General features: G+C 39.7%; 1 protein-coding gene across 2 annotated transcripts in view; it reads left to right on the top strand.

Moving 5' to 3' along the window:
- akap6 (A kinase (PRKA) anchor protein 6) overlaps positions 1-22,466 on the top strand; it is a 215,407-nt gene that overhangs the window by 19,184 nt on the left and 173,757 nt on the right. For both annotated transcript variants that reach the window (XM_063496793.1, XM_063496794.1), the window contains exons 2-3: positions 5,248-5,546; positions 5,715-5,886. In XM_063496793.1, the coding sequence (XP_063352863.1) occupies positions 5,311-5,546; positions 5,715-5,886 (408 nt within the window). In that variant the 5' untranslated portion in view covers positions 5,248-5,310. The remainder of the gene's footprint in view (positions 1-5,247; positions 5,547-5,714; positions 5,887-22,466) is intronic.

Here is a 22,466-nt window from a genome sequence, read left to right as displayed (position 1 = left end):
CTTGCCTCAAACCTCTCAGTCACGTTTCTGCTCCCGAGTCAAGCTTCTGAAAACAGGCCTAAAATACATCCAATACCTCCAAGTAAACAGTAGCAGTTCTCCAAACACCAAAAGCTCCAGATAAGAAACTCTCAGTAGGGAAAAAATAAAGCACAAGGAATCTCTGGACAGACAGTTCAGTTCCTCCTTTTAAAGTGTCTTTAAAAAGTCTTTTCTAAATCTTCTGTAGTCATCAGATGGCCACAGTTGGAGTGTTCCACTATTAGCTTATTACTGCTGCATCCTCTGGCATGTGCCGTCAAATGAAAAGATACTTTCGTTTTTTGCCTCAGCTGATTCCAGTAAAAGGTTGGCATTGCATAATTCCCTCCATAACACGCTCACAACTGATCACAGATAATCGGCTCCTATGTCACATAGCCAATTGTGTACATGACCTGCGCTTTATTTTTCATGTGCTTCATCTGTATATAGTTAACAATATGAAGCTAATGGCTAGTTTTCTGTAATCTGCTTTCTCTGTCTTTTTCTTTTATTATCAACCCTACAAAGCATGAAGGAAATTCACCCTGGAGCCAAAGCAGAGCAGTAACAGTAACCAGCTTCCTGCATGTTAGATGACGTGTGCGCTGGAGCTGAACAGGAAATATTTTTCAGCAATCAATTGAAAATGACAACTGGATTAGTAGTAGCCATTTCTTATATTTTATCAGGTATCTAACTATAGCCAAGGACACAAATGTAGTTGTTGATATAATATAGTCACTGCTAAGTTTAGCAGTGTTTCATGTGATCACCTTAAAACTCATCTGCTTTTTAGTCACATACAGTAAAGCAGAGAGAATTCAGGAATAACAACATTCCCTCCGTCTTTTCAAAATGAGCTCCTACTGTTGGAGGGATTATTTTCATTCCTATTAACCAAAACCAGGTTTAGCACTAACCGATATAGCCAGAGTCACTCTAAAGCAGTGGTGTGCGGTGACTTTTACAGAAAGGCAACCCTTAAAAGCTTCACTAATTATTAGTTTAACAAGATAAACTGGACCAGATTAAAATGTACTGCACGTCTGCACTCTACATGGACATCTTCACCTTTCTGCACTCCTTCCTGGCTGAATAATTGTGAAATATTACGACTACTATAGTTACATAAATGTCTGCTATATTATAAATATCTAATAAAAAATTATTTACTATTAACTGACAATGACAAGAGGTGGAGGAAATTATCAAACCATTTCATTAGGAAAAGAATAATAAAACACCTCAGTACAAATAAAACTGTATTATTGGAAAATGATTGTGCATAAAGTATAAAACCAAAATAACTATTCTGTAGAAAAATGACCCCTTTAGTGTTAAATGGTTTAATATAACTGCTGCAAATGTTTAAGATTGAGCTCATTTTAAATAATTATATGTTTCATGTCTGGTATTGTATTCTATAAATCACACGTTTGCAGTGGCTGTCCTGTGTCCTGTGTTCTTTTCGATGTTTAAGAGTCGGGGATCTACTCTGTCCCTGTTGAATGACTGAGCTTCTCACCCTGTCTCTAAGGGTTGGGCCTTCCACCCTGTGAAGAAAGCTCATATCTGTGATCTCACTGATTTGGTCTCTACTCAGAGCTTGTGACCATACAGTAGATGTCATAATATCATTCACTTTTAAGCTCGGTTCTCTCTTCAACGCAACAGACTGGTATAGCATCCGCATCATTGCAGCCATGGCACCATTCCAGAGTGGTGGTGTTCCTGTCCCAGTAGGCAGTCTCAACATTCATGGATTAGACTCTCAGTGTCTTTGCCATTGAACGCCACCTCACACACATCACATTCAACCTCTATGGCACCTCCTGCGAGCGATGAGTGCACATGAGGGTCCGTGTCCATTTCAGGCTATGACTTGCTGAGCCACATATAATTCTATGTCATTGAATGACAATAAATAGCCAAAATGTTGGCTGTGTCTTATAAAAGGCCTCACACTGGATCTTTACTTCCAAGTTAGTTTTCAGGTGGATTATACACAGAAGCTCCTTCCTTATTGACTGGGCACAAGGATTTAATGGCAGTCGAGATTGTCCTCTGACCAATAAGACATTTTCTAGACAGTGGACCAGCTACACACCTGGGAGAAAGTTTGAAGTATTCAAACTACTCAGTCTTGTCCAGCCCACTGGTTCATCTGCCAAGTTTTCTGAAAGTTCTCTTCAGTTCAATTAAATTCAGTTTTATTTATGCAGCACTAAATCACAACAACAGCTGCCTCAAGGCGCTTTATATTGTAAGGTAGACCCTACATTGTAGGGCCTACAGTAATACATACAGTCCTTATTGTTTTCGTATTCCAGTGTTGTCACTGTTCCTGTGTCTCCTGTCTCCTTCTTAGTTCTAGTCTGCAGTTGTTTGTTAGGAATTCTTTTAAAAGGCAGATTTTATTTCTTGGTTTGTCTTGTGCAGTTCTGGTAGAAGCTCATGGTCAAGACACAACTTCTTTCACATGAACTTTTATGGAGGTGGAGTGTATTTCACTGCAAGACATGAGAACTGTACAGACTGAAAAATACACGATATATAGACTTTGCTCTTTTTTCCCTTTGGGTCCACAACATTCTTGTACTTGTCGCCATTTTTGAGATTTTCAGCTATGCAGAGGTGGCAAAAGCACAGACACTCTTTACTTAAGTAGAAGTACAGATACTAGTGTTGAAAAATACTCCAGTAAAAGTTGAAGTACTGATTGAACTTCTTTACTCAAGTAAAAGTGAAAAAGTACAGGCTCTGAAATGTACTCAAAGTGAGGAAGTAGAAGTAGCTCCTTGAAGAACATTTCTACCACCTGTCTTTGTGCAAAGCTAACTGAACCCTGTGTGACATTAACGTAATAATTAAATTATTATTAGTCTAATATTAGTCGATAGGAAGGCAAACCTTATTTCAGACTAAATTTTAATTCTGATAAAGGAATCACAACTCACAATAATTTCTATTGAGAGCTCCAGTAGATTTTCTTAGTGTGTGATCAGCTGACCTGCTGCTCTCTGTGGATGTGCACAACTGAATTTAACCAGATGTCAGCAGATGTTTTATGAGTTGTCCTGGCAGATTTCCATCCTCTACACTGACAGTACACTGATTATGCTGTCTTTCTATTGTACACAAACAGGAATGACAGCACAGCAAACTAACCTGTTTATCCTGCACTAATTTACAGGGTATTTTCATGCAACCTTTAAGTAACTCAATTAGTCTACCTCAGTTTGTTTTGCAGCGCTTTTCACAAGATACCTTGGACTCAGCAGAGTTGCCAACTAATGGTGCTGAAAGCCAAAGTGCTGGTAGTATATTCATCCTGGGAGTTTTCCTTCTCACTGTCACCAAGTTCTTGCTTGTGTTATTGCAGTCTTTACCTTACAGCAGGGGTGGGCAACTCCAGGCCTCGAGGGCCGGTGTCCCTGCAGGTTTTAGATGTATCCTTGAACCAACACAGCTGATTTAAATGGCTAAATTAGCTCCTCAACATGTCCTGAAGTTCTCCAGAGGCCTGGTAACGAACTAATCATGTGATTCAGGTGTGTTGACCCAAGGTGAGATCTAAAACCTGCAGGACACTGGCCCTCGGGGCCTGGAATTGCCCACCCCTGCCTTACAGTATAAATACCTTCAAGCAACTGTTGTTGTGATTTGGTGCTATATAAATAAAATTGAATAGGATTGAACAGAATTAAAATTTACTTGGAGACTGAGAATATGAGCATCCAGTATGATGCAGAGGAGGGGCTCCTTTTGGCTGTGTGCCTCTCCTACGTTAAGGTTCGTGGGGAATTGCCCCGGCTGTCTATGAACAGATCTGATAGTAGATGGAAATTTAAACATAAAACTACACAAGATTTTTGTGGTATTTAGTGTTTTAATTGAATACTTTATGTCAGGAGGTGAATTGACTGGAAGTTGATGAAAAGGCTTTGTAGAGTTAAAGATGGAAAGAAGACAGAATAAAGGAATAATAAGTGATGATGAAGAGGGAAAAGAGGGAGCACATATGTACTGCATCTTTGCTCAGTGTGTTGAAGGCAATAATTCTCTCCTGTTTATTCTTTTATTTTGTAAAAAATAATTTGACATAGCTCTCATTTTTATACTTCGTTTTATCTTAGTTTACTTTGCATTTTTCTTTTTTGTTTATGTACCTTACATGCTTTTCCTAACTGTAACTGTGCAGGTCTGTGAGCGAACAGCTGCTTCATCGTTTTATCTACATGACAGTCGGAGGGCAGTTTATATCGGTGTTTGTGTACTTCCACAGCTTGACAACAGAATCACCAGTGAAAAGGTCACTTCTCTAATTGACTCGTCACTCACTCCTGTAGACGTTTTATTGGCTGAGACACTTTGACCTCTAAATATAAAACATTTACTACAATTAATGTTTAATTTTCTGTTAAATCTCTGGCTTTTTCAGGTTAATGATACATCTTGAGACTTTATTATACATAAACAGAGTTGGTCTACATACAGCTGAGACAATATTACTGTGTTGCCTTATTTTACAGAAATCTGTGTTTTCCTGTTACTTCTTGCTTTTGGGGATCAAATGTATAATATAAAGAATTGGTTTAAAAATATTCCATCACAGGCCTGATGATTTTCCTTTGTGAGAAAGTCAAAACCTGTTTGATAGACAACAACAGTTTTATATGCAATTTATATGCAAAAACCATGAAAGTGAATTGTAAACTTGGATATTGTTATATAAAGCAAGAGTGATATTTATTTGATTGTCTGAAGATATTTTTCACTAAAAATGATTTGATGAAAAAATTATTTGTTTTTAATATATATTCAGTCAAGAAAAGCATTTCTGCCTTTTAAATGTTTTTTAAATATAAATGTAGTATTACCAAGGAATTTACTTTAGTGCCCTTGGTGTTGCAGCCCTGTTAATTAACACCTGTTTTAGTGCTTGCTCACAGGGGGTCATGTGATTGTTGGGTTTTTCTCTGTACCTATGAAGCGCCTTGAGACGACTTTTGTTGTGATTTGGCGCTATATAAATAAAATTGAATTGAATTGAATTTTATTTGTTTTCAAATTTTTGAGTATTAATTTTCGTGTCCACTGCCATTTTAGTGTCTGTTGTAGATGCAGTGTTTGTTGTCAGTCCCTTAGCCTTCGTTTTTGTTCTTCCTCTGAATCTCGATGCTTTTATTGACCTTTATATACTCTCTGTTCTTCTCTCTCCAGTGTTGTTCAGTGAGTCCTGTGAACCCACATTAGAAATTGTGTACCTCCCCTCTCTCCAACACCATGAGTGTCGTAGCTCTCTCACCGGTGGCCCCTGAGCCAGCCTCGCCGATGCTCACCTCTGTCACTCCTGTCACCCCGAACCTGGACCCCAGCACCTCGAGCTCACTTGCTGCTATCACTGTTCCCCCCCTCGGCCTGGAGCATCAGTCGAAGGATGGCTCTACCTCACCGGGCCCAGGCCCAAGCCAGGGAAGCCTCACTGAAGGACCTCACATGGGACAAGACAACTCCCGGAGGTATAAAACTAGCCAGAGTGATGATCATAACAATTCATGTGTTTTCTCTCATGTTATACACTATTTCTAAGTAAGTCTGTGGAAAAGATCACAAGGTAATTCTGCAGCAGTGCTATAAGTCTGTATTGTTGAGGTTGACTGTCTTGTGTGGCGTATATTTTTCTTCAGATCAAAGAAACCTCCGCCTCTCCACACTGGAGCTGACTGGAAGGTTGTCCTCCACCTACCAGAGATTGAGAAGTGGCTGAGAGCAACCAGTGACAGAGTGACGCAGCTCACACACTCTGTGGGGCAAGACAGCAACAACCGGCACGTGGACGTCCACTTAGTGCAGCTCAAGGTAAGAATGGATAGCCTGTTTATTTCTGTTTGATGGAAACAGAAAAGGCTTTGACATCTGTTGAATTTAGAATCGCTCGACGAGAATCAACATCATTTTTGACTCTGTAGCATCTTTTGTGATGCTGGAGATGACAGTTTGTGTGGTATGGGATTAAGATTAAATAAAATCCTTCATCGGCTGCTACTTAGTAAGCTTCAGTTTTAAAAAATGTTTAGATGTTAACTTGCAGCTGTTGTTTCATACATGCTTTCATCTGGACCTCATGCCCTTTCAGCTCCTTGACACTCCCTTTTCAGCTTTTACAGACATTTACATTTTAGTGGTAGGTTCTGATATTAGTGCCTCCATAGTGTACAGTAGTGGTTTACAAGTCTGCCTAACAAGTGAAAGATCTCAGATTGGATCCCAGAAGGAAGGGTATATTTCTTTTGGGTTGTGCCAGGAAGTGCATCTGGCTTAAAGAGTCCAAATCAGACATGTTGAGCTACCTGCTGTGGAGATACTGTGTGAATAAGTGAGCAGCCAAAAGTAACTTAGGTCCTGCTGCTGAGATGTTTGCACATGGTGTGATCAGAGTTGAGGCTTAATTTCAGTATTAACTTGAAAGTTCCTGAATATGTTGTTAAGTGTTCTGAATGAAATAGAAATGTATATATTTGTGTCAGTGCAGGACGTGTACTGTCTCTCTGTGTAACCATGGTGCATTCAAAGGCAGTAGCATAGCGGTAGCATACATGCACACATGTAGAACATCAGCTGATTCAGCTGTATGACCCCAGGTGGTGAATTTCCCATGATGCCCTTCCTTTCTTCATGGTCTGGATGTTATGTAATAGCTGGCTTTCACTCAGTTACTGACTGTTCATTTATTTATGTCCAGCCACTCCCCAGATTCTTCAGATTCTTCAGCACCAGCCGTCGGTCTTACTCTGTATTATGCATCAATATTTATGTAAGAAGAAGGAAATATGTTGTTTATTTTTGATTGCTTGAATTAATGATGTCCGACTTATATACAGTTTAAATCCTTCCACAGCTTTGACAGAAACTGCACTTTTTGGGAAATGACTGTTGGCACTCTTTTTCTCTTGATTCTGACCAGATATTGCACAGATAGATCAGTGGAGAGGAGCAGCAACTGTAGTCCAAATTCCCTCTAGATGTTTGAGCTCTTGAACTCTGTAACCCTACAGAGGAAACTCATTTTAGCTGCTAAAATGTTTGAAGGTTAGATATAAACTGACTGATAAATTGAAACCATTGCCTTTAGCCTTGGCTGCTCCTTCATAACAACAGTCTAGTACATTACTCCACACCCATGAGTAAACAATCCCCAGGTACACTAGAGCAGTTTCACTTTTCCCCCACAGTAATTTTTTATTTTTTTACATTTCCATCCATGCATTTTGTTAACCAGTGCTGGAGCCTAATTTCAGCTATCATAAAATAAAAGAATTTTCAATAAATGGGATAAATAAAGTATCCATGTTTTTACAAAGTTACCAAAAAATCTGCAGGTTTTGAACTTTTGGTTAGACAAAATTATACATTTGAAACATCAACTTAAGTGGTGGGAATTATGTAGTAATTTAAAAAATCATTTTGTGGTGTCAACAAGCTGGATAGATTATATTTCCTCTATTTTTAAATAAACTCTTCATCCATCCCAGCACAGTTGAATCTCACTGAAACCTGTCACACGGGGCTTCCTGAACATCTATTTGATAGTTCTGGTATTATGTAAGTGAGAGCCAGACATAGGCTGTTCAAGGAGCTCAGCCTTCAAACATAGACACACATTTGTCAGGGCATCCCTTCACACTCATTCATTCATGTAGATGGAGTTTTAATCTGCTTAGATGTAGTTGAGGTGGATTATCTTTTATTGATGAGATTATTTTAAATTTCACTGACTCAGATGCTTCCTCTCCTTCAAGCCGCTGGTACTGCTTGCTCAGTCTTTGGTGTGTTGGCCTCCTCTCCTCTGCATCATTTTTGTTGTATGGGTTCCCTAAATAGAACATAGCAGCAGTGGCAGAAGCAGCAGCGATGTTTCCAGTAACAGCTGCAGGACTCAACCCAGAGTCGCTCCGAGGCTTCAGACTGGATGTGTGAGGGAGGAAGAGAGAGGGATATTTTCTATTTCCTGCCAGAGAGCTTGGTCTGTAGCTGAGTCACTCCCTGCCATGACTGCACATTCACACACAACTATAGATGCATGTTGTCTCTTAACATTTTTAACTGCACACATTTTTCTGGAAGCTTCCGAATCCTTACTTGTATTGCACCAGAGGAACCAGTTTTTAGAGTCCTTTTAAAACACACATTTTAGTCCTGACTTTAGCTCTTGTGTATCATAATGCGGACAAATGAAACTATAGAACTGGCTTTTAATAGAGTTCAAAACAAAAATGGTGCAAAAATCCAACAGAAAAGATCAGGAATACAACATGATCCAAACACAGGAGCTGGGAACCAGGAGGGAGAAGTCACAAATTCTCTGACACAACATGAAGGACAGATGCTTAAACACACACAGGGGGATGTTTGGGGCATAGCTGAAACTAATTAGGGAGAATGATGTAAAGCTAAATATAATATACACGCAAGACAAGAGGCTAGCAATATAAAACAGGAAGTAACTAACACCAGTACAAAGACTTAAAGTTGACAACCAGACAGAAGAGAGGCAGGATAAAGAAACTCAGGGAATTAACTCTCATTGCAAATTACAGTTCTAGCTCAGCTATACACACACACACACACACACACACACACACACACATATATATATATATAGGTTTATATATGTTTAATTGCGTGGTGTATATTTGTTTAATTTTTAATTTACATACATGAAAAACACTGATCTATGTAAACCTCCCTCATCAAACACATGGATGTAATTTTGCTTAAGAAAAACTCATCAAATAATCTGTTTTTTCTCTCCTCCCCTTTAAATGAATATATCATATACTAGTTATATAGCACCAGGTAGGGATGGGTACCGGTTCTGACATAAACGTTAGTAACCAGACCGAAAAGCAGCGCACATTTCGGTGCTTTATTTCGGTGCTTTTTTTTCCTGAGCCAATTCTAGCCAATCATTTTACGTTTCCGAGGATAGTAGGCGGGGCCAGGTACGTACGTTCTTTTAGAGCAGCGCTACAGATTAAAAATGCCCAAGGCGAAGCGGTCAAAAGTCTGGCTGTACTTCGCAGCAAAAGATGCAAACTCAGCAGCCTGCAACAAATGCTTTAAGGTGATACTGTGCAAAGGAGGTAACTCCTTGAATCCGATGAAACACCTGGCTACGCATAGCGGGTTTTTTTTTTAAAGCCGAGAAATGCGCCGTGTTTGATAGCTTGCTGCGAGACCTCACACCGTGCACATCTACTGCGGGTGTGGTACCTGTTATCGGACCTGGAGTTAGCAACATCCCCCAAAAACCCGAAGAGTAGAGTCCTGGCCCCTAGCCCTGCCAGTGTAGCAGAAATGATGACGGATGATGGCAGCAGCAGCCGTTCTTCTCTGCGTGAGTAGCTTAATGTTGTTCGTGTGTAATTTACGTTGAGTACGCTAACCACATTATTACATTAATGCATGTAAGGTGAACTAGCAAACACCATCGTAGTTACATGCGGCTGTCTTCTTGTTTGATGGCAGATACTCCCTTCACCCTGGCCAAAAAGGCTAAAATGACCAAAGAAAAAGTGGAAAACAGTTAAACATGAGATATATGCCCTATAGCTGAAGAAAAGGCTTACATTGTTATCTTTTTTACAAAAAAACAGCTAAACATGAGAGGTTTTTGGACAAAGTTTGTGTTTTTTCCATTGATTAAGCACTGCTTCCAGCCAAGAGTGATACCATATATGCCCTATAGCTGCAGAAAAGGCTAACATTGTTATCTTTTTACAAAAAAAACAGCTGAACATGAGAGGTTTTTGGACCAATTTTGTGTTCTCCATTCTTTAAGCACCAGTTTGAGCACCGTTTAAGCACCGGCACCGTTTCAAAAGTACCGGTTTGGCACCGGTATCGGATAAAACCTAAACAATACCCATCCCTAGCACCAGGTATAGTGGAATTAGCTTGGTTTGTCCCCAGTATACACTTTTTTGCTTTTGAACTGAATTTTCTCAGGGACCCAGGTCAGATTGACTACTTTTCTTTTAAAATATTTATCTATTGCTATTTTTTCACAGCAAGACTATTATCTAATTTCTTCGTCTTCTTCTGTTTTACTGGCAGTTGGCAACCCATTTATGTAGAGCAGGTATTTGCACTGCCCTCTAGTGGAAGACAATGTAATTGTTCTGCCCGTTACTCACACCGGTCATATAGATTACTAATCAGGTGGAACCAGAAAATCTTCCACGGCACACCTGCTCATTTCTCACGGCACACCTATGTGCCGCAGCACAGTGGTTGGGAAACACTGATCTAAACAACAGCCACCTCATAAATACTGCATACTGCATGCATACTCTGACTTCATACTAAAAACACATGAAGCCTTAAACAACCCTCTTAAATAAGCAAGAACCAGAAGTTGTATTCTTTCCTTTTCACTTCTGCTTCTGTTTGTCGCCCTCCAGAAAGATAAAGGACACACAGAAGCACCGCACATCTGACAGCGTGTGCCGAGTCTGTTTGTTTTAAAGATTACATCACTGTCAGTGCTGGGAAGTGACTCGGTCAGACCCACAGAGACGACTGTGTGTGTGTGACACAGTTACAAATCTGGCTTTGTTCTGTGGGTAAATGATGTCACCCTGGCTGTATGTCATTTATTAGCTACTAGTGAGTCTTGATTACTCAGCAGAGCCATAAACAACAAATCCTGCTATTTACATTATTTTAGAGTATCTTAGCATCAGGCTGAAAAGCTCTATTTTTGTTCATCTGTTCATTCCAGCATCACAGTGACGTGATATACCACTGGAGGTCAGCAAAGGCAAGATTTTCAAAGTCTGTCTTTAAAGTGACACTCTGACTATACAACGACTGCAAAAATGTCTGAGAAATACGTGAGGAAAGTCATAAAGAAAGGTAAATAATAAAAATATTGTAGGTTGTTAGTGTTGTCATTAGTCTTTTGTCCACAGTTTGTTAAGATTTGGCGTATTTGTCAGGAGCCGTGCTGACAAACAGCAAAGACAATAAAGAACAAAGAAAGCACGGAGAGATTAAAGCGCCAAACAAAAACAGCTGAGATGTTTCTGTGCAGTCAGAGCTGCAAAGGAAAAGCAGATGCGGCTCCTTCTGTTTTTGTTGATGGTGTGTGCGTTCTGACGCCTCCGTCAGTTCATGTTTGTGTCAGGTCTGAGCTACAGCCTGCAGAAAAGCTCAGCAGCCTGAATCAGTCAGTGAGCAGCAGCTTTTAGTGAATCTAATCAAAACAGTGCAGAGAAACACAGAAAACAAAAAACTTTGACTCTTTTCTATTTATTCTACAATGAATCGCCTTAAACTTTTATCTCCCAACCCCTCAGTTGTTGTTGATTCATTTTGATTCATTTCATGTTGCAGATGAATGTAAAAAAAAGTCAATAAAGAGTAAAATTATTAGCACGGAGACATTGTACAGGATCTTGAAACTTTCAAGTCAATACTTCAACATAAATTAAAATAAAATTAACATAAAGGAAATCTTTTGTCAAACAATAGCTAAATTTTATTTTGTCATCATCACATACCGCTGATCTCTTAAGGTGGCTGCTTTATAGTTCTAACTGCAGCACTGAAGCAGTAAACAGACGACCACCACTGAACAGGTTTACTGGCTCTCATTCCCTGGTTTTCAGCTCCATCTAGTGGTCATTTGTCTTTATTACAGCAAGAGACAGAGCCAATCACACTGCTGATTCTGACAGCATTTTAGTAAAATGGTTTTGTTGGGAAAGAAAGAAATGTGTAAAATGCTGCTTAACCATACCTGACTTCAGATACGATTGCAGATGGTATCTAACAGTATAATATAATCAGCAATTACAACAATAATAAAAAAGTCCATACGAGTTATCGTTTTCTTTTTTATCTTATTTTTCTCCCTGATTTGTTCTACAGTCACATGTCCATAAATGCTAATGGTCATGGAAACTACTTAGATGACAGGATTAAAGTATCTGGCAAGTTCCATCTAAATAAATAATACATACATGCACTCATCAGTACTTCCAAAGCTAGTCAATAACATGCTGTATCTGATTTATTTCATTCATGTAGATCTGTTTTTGTAAGAAGAGTGATTGAAATCTTGAATTTGGACACTTGGCAAATAAACTGCTAGCTGTGTGTTTAAGTTATTATTAAGGCTTAAAAATTGCCTGCAGATGGTTGTGTCTAATTTCTTTTGAACTTCTAAACTTTGAGTACTGTTTATAAAAGTTTTAAACAGTTTATTTTGTGACGTAGTATTTCAATTAATACTGATGTGCAAAACTCACAAAAAAAAGCTGTTAATTGGTAAGCTTCAGTGGAAATAGTTAGAACCAGGCTATGGTTGACCTTCCTTCCAGCTACGTTACGCTAACTACATCGTGACTCCTGCTTCTTACACAGGCCCAAATTTGCACACGAGAGTAATGTTAATCTTCCTATTTAACTCCTTGAAGTGTAATTCTGAAAAATCTCCAAATCTTACAACACAGCCTGGCCACCCTAGCCTCACTCCAGGTTTGTATTAAGCGGTTCAGCACGGCTGCTAGCTGCTAGCCTGCAAATAATTGCACTTAAGGCTTTATATGCATATATTATCAGCTACTGATATCGGTATTTTGAGAATGAGCTCCTGCATTGTATCCCAATACTGAGCATTAGGCTGGAGTTGGTTGAACTTTGACTTAATTGCAGACATGGCGCTGGTGGGTGTCAGGCTCAGCGACAGAGCGGGAGATGGAAGTGGACAGATCGCCAGACTGCTGTTTGAAATTGTATTCATGCCTCTGGTGTTCTGTCTCCTTCTTCATCGTGTCCTCGCTGCTCTTTTCTCACTTTGTTTCTTTCTTTTATTCTCTCCTTCCTTTGCTCTCGCTCTCTGCCCCCCTCCCCTTGTCATATTTATAATGCGTTTGCCTGCAGGCCATTTTTCTATAACCTGACCTTGCAACAGAGCGACTGTAGGACACGATTATAGTGATGCAACCACTGTGTGTGTGTGTGTGTGTTGGTATGCCAGCCTCTTAGCCATTCTTAGCATCATGCTGCAGGCGCTGTGTAACAGCTGCATGGAGAATGTCCTGGACTGCTCTGAGAGGCAGAGGCTGCTGCACAGTACAACATACACACCCAAGAATTTTTCATGTGCGCACATGTTTGATTGTTAGAGACAGATGCATCAGTGCTTTTAGTGATTCGGTCATCTTTAGGAAACTTTATAATGTCCGGCTTTGCAGACGAAAACTTTTATACAGGTCTTTAAATTTTCTTTACATCGTCTTAGAAAAGCATGTTGAAATATGTTAGTCTCACTCACCCACTTCTTTTTCCGGTCAAACACAGTACTTACATTTGGCACTAACTGTTTCAAATTACACAAATCACATGAATATTTAATGAACATTGCAACATTTCTACTGTGCAAATTACAGCCAAGTGATTTTAAAAACTGTACCTGCAATATGTGAGGCCTGAATCTGTCAGCAGGCTGTTATGTTTATGTTTTCTGAAAGTTGTGCAGACTGCTTCTGTGATCTGGTGACAGGTAGAAGGTGATAGAGTGACAAATTTTGCAGTTATCAGGACCTATGTTTGTTTTTACCGCCTGCTGCTTGTCTCACATTTCCTCTCACTTCTTCGGTTGTTTCCGTCTCCTGCCGGCGCTAGTAGCAAGGCTCACTTTGTGTGGGGTCTTACATTTGCTGGGGACATGCTTGTTGTCTCCTTTATTTTTCTTCTCATTGCTTACCTTCTATTAACTCCACAATGCAGACGTGTTCGAGTTATCTTCACTACAGTGTGCAGATAAGGACAGTGCACAATGTGGGAGGAGTCCGATATATTTCTTTGGGACATAATCTTCCTTCAGATACAATGAGGTAATGTTATCTGGTTTGTTTTCATGCACGGAAAGCACCCATGGCCGCTGATTCATTGTGTACACTGTTTTCTTAATTCATGTTGTTTACATGCCATTGATTGGCTGATTCACCTACTGTATGGGAGAAAATGTACCTCAAAGCTTGATGAACTATTACCTCTCCCTATTTGCTGTTTTTTTTAATGTTGAGTTTGCTGATCATGTCCACATCCTAAATTGATCCTGAATCATAACAGCTCCCACTCTTCTGAGAAGACTTTCCACATGACTTGACCATTCCCAAATAATTATCTTCATATTTTTTGCTATGTTGGCTTTGTTGGCTGACCACTCCTGGCGAGGGTAACGTGCTAATGACTAAGCTTTACTCTACACAGTCTGTGTGACCTGGGATTGGTGGAGAACAGACTCATTAGAAAATAAAAACATGTTGGGAGTTATTTCCGCATTAAACTTTCTCTCCTTCTTCAGGAGAAAATACATTTTCTGCAATGAAAATACATTTTCTTTGAAAGAACAGCACCCACTTGTTAAAACTGTGCGCACTGTTGTCCAGCTCTGGAACATGATCAGGTTTTGCTACAGCAAATGTGATCTGTGTGTCCCACAGAGCTTTATTTGAACACAGCCCAGAGGCAGCAGAGTCCAGCCTGCTGCCTCCCAGCTGTCGTGGTATTTCTATCTGCTGATGTCACCGTCACAGCTACGCAAGGAATTTTGGAATCTCTTTTCAACATGCGTGGCTATTAAGGCAAAGGAGAAGAGGGAGTAAGGAACGAAGAAAGGAGGCAGTAGAGGAACTGAGCCGCTCATCTTTTCTAACGGCTCAAACTTAAATGCCATTAGTTCTAACCAAGACCTTTATATTTCCAGAATATCAGTTTAATGAGGGTACATTTAAGATCCCAGTCTTCAGAAATTTATCCTCATGCAAAAAACATAAACTTGAAACTTTCATATCCGAGCTTTTACCACAAGAAAATTACAGTGTGTTGGGTCAAATGACCTCAGCATCTTGGAGTACATTTACTTTTCTGAGACAAGGACCTCTTGACTTCTACCCCAGGAATCATATTTCACGTGGCTGAACTGTGACCCCTGCCTGTCAGTGGCCAGCTTTCATCACATAACGTTGCACTTTCAGGTTGGAGTGTGCAGGTAGAAATAATCAGTGGGCCACATAGGTGGTTGGAAGTCTTGAGGTTGGAGCAATAAATTCCAAATGCTGGTTTTCATCCTAAATGATGAACACATTTCCTCAAGAGGAGGTGGGCAAGGGGTGGTTTTAGAAGTGGGATATAGGCTGGCCACCAGTCAGAAGTTAAGAATTTTGCTGCTGTTTGTGTACAGTGTTCTGTTTTACTGTGACAAAAAAGGTCTCTTTTGATTGGAAAGGTAAAATGGACATTTGGACATCTGACCTGACTCATGCCCACTGCTACCTGTCTTTCTGTTGGTTTTATTCAAGCAGATTCATGAAACAGTTCAAAATAAAAGCCCACCTCTGCAGTTGGACATGTATTATTATTTTAATGATGAAACACATTTTTTTGAAACAGCAAATGAGCTTAATCTTTACTTCTCCCTCATTCTTGCTCTCTCTGTCACCCTCACCCTGTCCTTCCCCCTCTTCAGAACGCAGGTGAAGAAAGTGAGTGTGTGTGTGTGTGTGTGTGTGTGAGAGAGAGAGAGAGAGAGACAAAGTTATGGTTTATGGGCTTTTCTTTGTGAAAGGAAAAGTTTATACAGGATATTGACTTATGTATTGCAGACAGCGCTATCCAGGAAGAATAGAGCAAAAATACAGTTTATTTAATGTACCAATATTTGCTTTTCACATTAAGATCTTAATTGCCTTCATGTTAAATTACCATTGCTGTATCTGGAGGAACCAGTGTGAATGGTAAGAGTTTTTACTAGCTACCTGACACAACACTGCTGTCAAGGCTTAAGTGTAAAGTGACTGAGATTTACTGAAGGATGAGAGTGAATATTAAATTACCAATGAAAGGAGTTCATGTCTGAAACAAATGTTATGCTAAGATGGAAACCACTCAGTTGTTATTTACAGTCACAGGTCTGCGTGTTTAGAAAGTGCTAAGCTAAAAATGAAGGTTTAGTGTGGAGTGAGAGGAGACAGACGAGGATTTAGAGAGTATATAACCAAGAGGTGTGTGTTGGTATCCATGATCATATATGTGTTTGTATCTGTCTGTGTGTGTGTATGTTTGTGTGTGTGAATGGGGTTAGGCCTAAAATAACCTCTGCAACTGTTGTCACCCCTCCTCTCCTCTCACCAACACTCCCACTCAAGAAGCAGGTCAGCACACAAACACACTCACACTACTGGAGTGTCATACGCTCACCATTTCACATATTGGTGCTGCAGTGTGTTTTAGTGCTCTGTGCAGTTATACTGTTTGATTACTCTTGGTTTTTTTGGTATTTTGGGGGAAGACCAAGGAATCAGAAAAAACGACTTGAAAAAAAGACCGTAAGGTAAGGCACGGTGTTAACTGCTTTAAATTTGAAGTCATTCTTGCCCAAACGATAGCCGTAAACCGAATGCAGTCTTGGCCTGTAATCCTAGTTTTATCTGATGATTTTTGTATTAAGTAAAACTCAAGTATGTCCTTATTGGAAAGCTTCCTGCAGTTGTAATTAACTTTAAATTCTTACATTATAAATAAGCAGCATTTGGAAAGTATGTATTTCTGCAGTTTGACAGACAGGCATGTGCTTATTGACAGATTAGTAAATTGCCAGAATTCCACTCGCCAAAAACTGAAGCATTAACTTCTTGGACTGTTTGTACAACAGAGCAGATCATGCTGTTTGTCAGGTAATTCCACTAAACTGGTCCATAAAGGCACCAACAGCTCAAACGTGATGGAGCGGTCCAGTTCAATGACTTGAGTTGATGGTGATGTCAGACATGGCAGATGCCTGGCAGACAGATATTGGCCAAAGCTCTCTAGCGGTCGGTCATTATGCCATTATACCTGTAACTTTAAGCCTGACAAGTATCCATATCAATGAGTTAGAAATAAATGCGCCCGCCATGCAGTGATTATGAAGGGACTGTTAAAAGAGGCTCGAACTGTTATACCAGGCTGTAAACCTGCTTTTTAATGCTCTTATGGGAACTGACTCGTATTTGAAGCCAGCCTTAAGTGGCCAGCAGAGGAACCTTTAGTGCTGACTTTCAGCCCTGTAGCTTGGCTCTTGTCTCTGGGATTAAACCAGAGGTGTCAAACTTAAGGCCCGGGGGCCAAAATTGATCTGCCAAAGATTCCAATCTGGCCCCTGTACATCTTCAGGACAGTGAAGAAGAAAATAGACTTTATTTAGACTTTATTTTCATAAGTAAACAGCAATAAATAATAAATACAAATAAATAAATAATAGATAGATATAGATAGCTAAACAAATAAATAACAGAAAGTTCCTTGTTCCTTGATTTTTACAGTTACAGTAAGATAAAAAAGAAAGGAATAAAGATATTCTGTCCATTTACAAAAATTTCCATGATAAAGTTAAAGGACAGTAATTTAAAATTATAAAATTTAAAACGTGGCTGTTCTGTTGGACAGTTACAGTGTCTGTAACATTACAGATTTAATTCTTATGATTTAATCCCAAAGCAGCATTTTTTTTAAATCATATAGAAAAACTGATATATATTGTTGAAATTGAATTTCTTTTTTTTTTATATTAAAATATCCCAGAGATTCAATGTGTGGTTAAATTTCCTTATACTGACAGAAAGAAGAATTTCACTGGACATGGCCCGCGATGTAAAACGAGTTTGACATCCCTGGATTTTAAGGTTTTAAGGCAACACTACTTTTTGCCACATCTCAGTATAATTATTATATCTTTATCAGTGGTTTTGATAATAAAGTCAGTCAGGTTTTTTTTGCCTAAGTTCAAATCTGTGCTCATTGGACATAAGAATCACAGTAATGTCACGTGTACATCTGCTATTGACTGATGTGCCATTTGGCTCATGTATAAACTTATTACTCAGATAGAAAGAAAGTGTACTTTATTGATCCCCGTGGGGAAATTCCTCTCTGCATTTAACCCATTCACTCAGTGAAGCAGTGGGCAGCCATTGGGCGCCCGGGGAGCAGTGTGTAGGGACTGTACCTTGCTCAGGGGTACCTCAGGGTAGCTGTTCAGGGGAATCGAACCCCCGACCTTCCGATCATGGGGCTACCACTCTACCTACTGAGCTATCCCTGCCCAGATACTTAGTTCTGTTACATTTTGCTACTTTTTCTTTGCCTCCTTCACAAGACACTCATGTGAAATGAAGCATTTTTTGCAGAGGACTTTGATTGATGCTCTTTGCCTCCAGCAGAGTTCAAGTTTTTTAAATGTCCAGCAGCAGAGACATCGCTGCAGAGTTCCAGCCTCAGACAAAAAAAAAAGGCAGAGTTTGGAGTCTTTTTGCAGAAGCTACCACTTTGAAAAAATTACTGTAACAAGTCTTTGTATCGCAGCAGCGGGTCCAGGCCTTCTTTGAAGCGGCTTAATTTGAATACTCCAGGGGGAGAAGGAGCACACGGTATTTGATCTCCAAGGTAAAACATGCTGCGCTGATGGGCTGAAGTGAAGGAGTTGAAGGTTATTAGATCGAATGGGTGTGGATGAGGCCGAGCTGTCGCATGCAGTTTGAACGCGGCCAATCTGAAGCCCTTGATGTCTGCGGTGATGAGGATGAGCAAGGATTAGAGCTGAAGCCCAAGTCGACTTGCTTCAGATTGATTTTAGGCAATTAGAAACCCTGCTGGATGTATGGACTCTGTGATTGACAGGTCATGTCTTGACTCTACGTGACTCGAGTGCATGAAAAACTGTGCAGTGTGTGCGTGTTTCTGTGATCGAATGATTGTCTATTATAGTGATGCGGGAGTTCTTTATAAATAAAGATGTTGAAGTAAATGTATACTTTAAACACACGCAGAAATCCAAAGTTAGCAGGCATACATTAATGTATTACTGTGAATCACACACACTCAAATGAAAGTTTATGTAGGCACTGGCAATGCGTAAACAAGCCGTTCAATGTTAATCACCTGTCAATCAAATGAACAGTGAATCTTTCATCCAGTTCTCTGTGTTGTTTTTACAGTTATGAGTTGTGAATCCTTCTGTTTCCTCTGTGTGGAACAATATGTCACATAACATAGATCTAGCCTAGAGCTGGGAAATGTGGCTAACACATATAATTGGAATCAATTTTCTATTTCTGCAAATAGAAAAAGGACATTAAAATTTGATTGAAACGCCATTTTTTGTTTAAGACTTGCTGTGCAAAGCTGTCATATGCATAGTTAAAAAAATACGTCGTCCCACTCAGCTATAAACTGTCAGAAAAACAGAGCGTGGACTTATGATTTCATAATTAGTTTCAGCGCAGAGCAGAAAAGCCTGCACACTAATTCAGCTGCTCCTGCTGTTTGTGCTCCTTTAGCTGTCATGACTTTCACCTCTGGGATTACATCTCATCGGCAGATACAAGCAGACTGAGCTTTTTTCTTCTTCTTATACATATGGCGACAGAATGATTAAATTTCATTTTTTTAAAAAGTGTTTCCCAAGTGCTGTTAAACAGAGCAAGGTCGGAATTATTAGCTAACTGATGTTAGCAGTTAGTTTTGTATCAGTTTTGCTGGAGAATAGCTTGCAGCAATTGTTGTAGTTTTTCAAAGATAACCCCCAAATATTTAGACTCCTTCCTTATTTTTTAGATGACCTTTTGGGAAATTGAGTCAAAACTTTTACCACCAGGAGGCAGAGAAAGTTTTAGTGTAGGACCCCCTGGCAATGAGAAACAAGAAAACGCTGCAACACTGTATCTATATCAGCAAAAGTAAACTTAATGTGCGTCGTGGCAAACATTACGTTTACAGCAGCTTAAGAATCTATAATAAAAGCTACTTAGTTAAGTGTCACAAGTCACTCTGTTACTCTTGAAGAGCCATCTCCAGCACAACAAAGCTAATCAGAAGTTTATTCTTGTTTACTCTTTGTGAGTGAGTGTGTGTCAGATACCTGTGGTGATAAGGGCCACTTTCCCAATGCTTCGTGTTTGCTTTACCCATGCAACTATTTTTAAACACATGAATTCACAATAAGTAGCTTTAACCAATTTTCCTTTTATTTTTACATTTAGGTTTTCATCCCACTTAATCCAAAAATATTATAAAATTTCAGCATATTTCAGAGATCCATCTGTAAACCTAGCCTTAGGCTGAGGGGACACTAGGCAGTTTTTCTAGCTGAGAGTTGTTTGGCCAAAATATCTGATTACATGAGAATATCTTGCTTAGAAATGCAGATGCATTAAAAAAAGAGAATAAAAAGCCAAACCATGCTGAGACAATGACCAATGGTTTGGAAAAGGCATACAGTTCCTCCTTTAGTCTTCACACAGCTTGTTTGAAAGCTTGAAAACAGAAGGTGCTTGGTCAACTCAGACTACAAAACACTACCTCTATTCAAAATCTTGCATTTTCATATGCAGATTTCTGTTTACAGAGATCATAAAAGGATAGATATTATCATTTTTTTATACATTTTTAATGGCAAGAGGTCACAGGACAGAAAAATATAGACTGATGTAGACACGCTGTCATTGTGAATATATCTGCACACCCTTGGCGGGGTCTCATTAGCTGCTAGTACTCTGCCTGGATTCAGGATCTTCTAACAAATGACTTCAGATCCTAGTGGCAGACTCTGTGTTAATTTGGTATGATGGGCCCTCTGCTGAGCGCTGTGATGTGTGTGTATGTGTATTAGCATTTGAAAGCTATGGGTGAATTATTGAAGCTAGTGACATTTTCACCAATGTTTTAAAGTGACATGACAGCGCTTTGATGACGAAACTTGCTGTGTGTGTGTGTTAACTAAGGGTTCAAGAACATTGTGTGTGCAGTGAGGGATTGTGGATGTTTTGAGGTTTTACTTGGAGAATTAGTGTATACTGTATTGCATTTATGGAGCTTACTGCAGATTTCTTGCATCCGTGTAATTCTTGAACATATTTCAGGGTGGAATACATCTTATGCAGGTGCTGTGGGTACGAGATAGGAGGCTCCAAGGTGGTTGAAGGGGGGAATGTAGCAGATGGTAGTCTGTGAGATGATTTTCAAGAATAGGATGTAAGTGAGGGCAGAGACAAGGTGGACGGTGAAGAAGAAAAATGTAATGTAGAGTTCAGGGAGGATAGGAAGAGTCACCAGATGATCGGGAAAGTACAGCTGTAGTGCTGACGGAAACTGCTAAGAAGGTGATTGGTGTAAAGAGAAAGAGGACAAGGAGACAAGGAAACAAGGCCAAGAAGTGATGGAATGAAGAGAAACAAGAAAGGAAGTGGCTAGCAAAGAAAAAGGGGAATAGTCAGGGAGATGAAGAAAGGCTAGGCTTACACCAAAGAGAGAAGTGGCGAAGGAAAAGACTTGCATTGAATCACTAGGGAGAGAGATCCAGCAGAGTAGGCTTGGGAGGTTAGAGATGGAACATTTACTAACAAGTGGATGCTGTGTGTTGAGAAGGTGAAAAGAATACTATGAGGAGCTCGTAAACGAAGAAAAATTGAGAGGAGAACAGGTGAAGGAAGTAAGTAAATCAAAAAGTGCATAGGATTGGTAAGGAGGCGCTGAGGGAAGCTATGAAGAGCATGAAGAGTGGAATTGCAGTTGGTCCAGGAGACATTCCTGTGGAAGTATGGAAATGTCTAGGAGAAAATGCAGGGGACAGATTGTTTAATCTTGCAGAATGAGAGGAGGAATGAAGAAGAAGTGCGCTGGTACCAATTTTCAAGAACAAGGATGATTTGCAGATCTGTTGTAACTACAGAGGGATAAAGTTGTTGATGATGATACTGGAAAAAATTGTTTCATGTTTTCAAGAAGTTTCATGCCGAAAAAGAGCATTGCAGATGCAATGGTTGCTTTCAGTGTTGGTGGAGAAGTACAGTCAAGGTCAGAAGGTGTTGCACTGTGTTTTTATGGAGCTAGAGAAAGCATATTTTAGGGTGCCAAGAGAGGAACTGTGGTATCGTAAGAGGAAGTCAAGAGTGGCAGAGAAGTGTGCGAGGACATACACACATTTGAATTCAGATGTCCTGATTGAGAAGGACGTGATAATCAATAAGGTCGTCATGGATGCATTTTTTATCTCTCAGCCGTAAAAAGCTGATGGGGTATTGTCATCACCCCACCCTGCAGGTGGACACCCAAGTTTGTGAATGCGATAACTTGAGAATAAGGCAATATAGGTTTTTGAAATTCAGACCTTAGGCAGATTTACTAAAAATCTTGGATGAGTTTGAATCCCAGTGACCTCAAATGTCAAGGTTATATGCTGAGTTTTCTGAACATCACCTAGGAGTTTTAAATATATACCATAAGTGCATCTACTATGAGGCTGAGGTGCATCACTGGCAGTTGCCAGTAATTTTATGTCTGCATTAGAAATCAAGAACCTAAGTTCAGAATTGAGCATGCAAATGCACAGC

Source organism: Pelmatolapia mariae, linkage group LG16_19, assembly GCF_036321145.2.
Source record: "Pelmatolapia mariae isolate MD_Pm_ZW linkage group LG16_19, Pm_UMD_F_2, whole genome shotgun sequence".
Lineage (NCBI taxonomy): Eukaryota > Metazoa > Chordata > Actinopteri > Cichliformes > Cichlidae > Pelmatolapia > Pelmatolapia mariae.
Note: the sequence above shows the minus strand (reverse complement) of the source record. Positions and strands in the feature narration are given on the sequence as shown.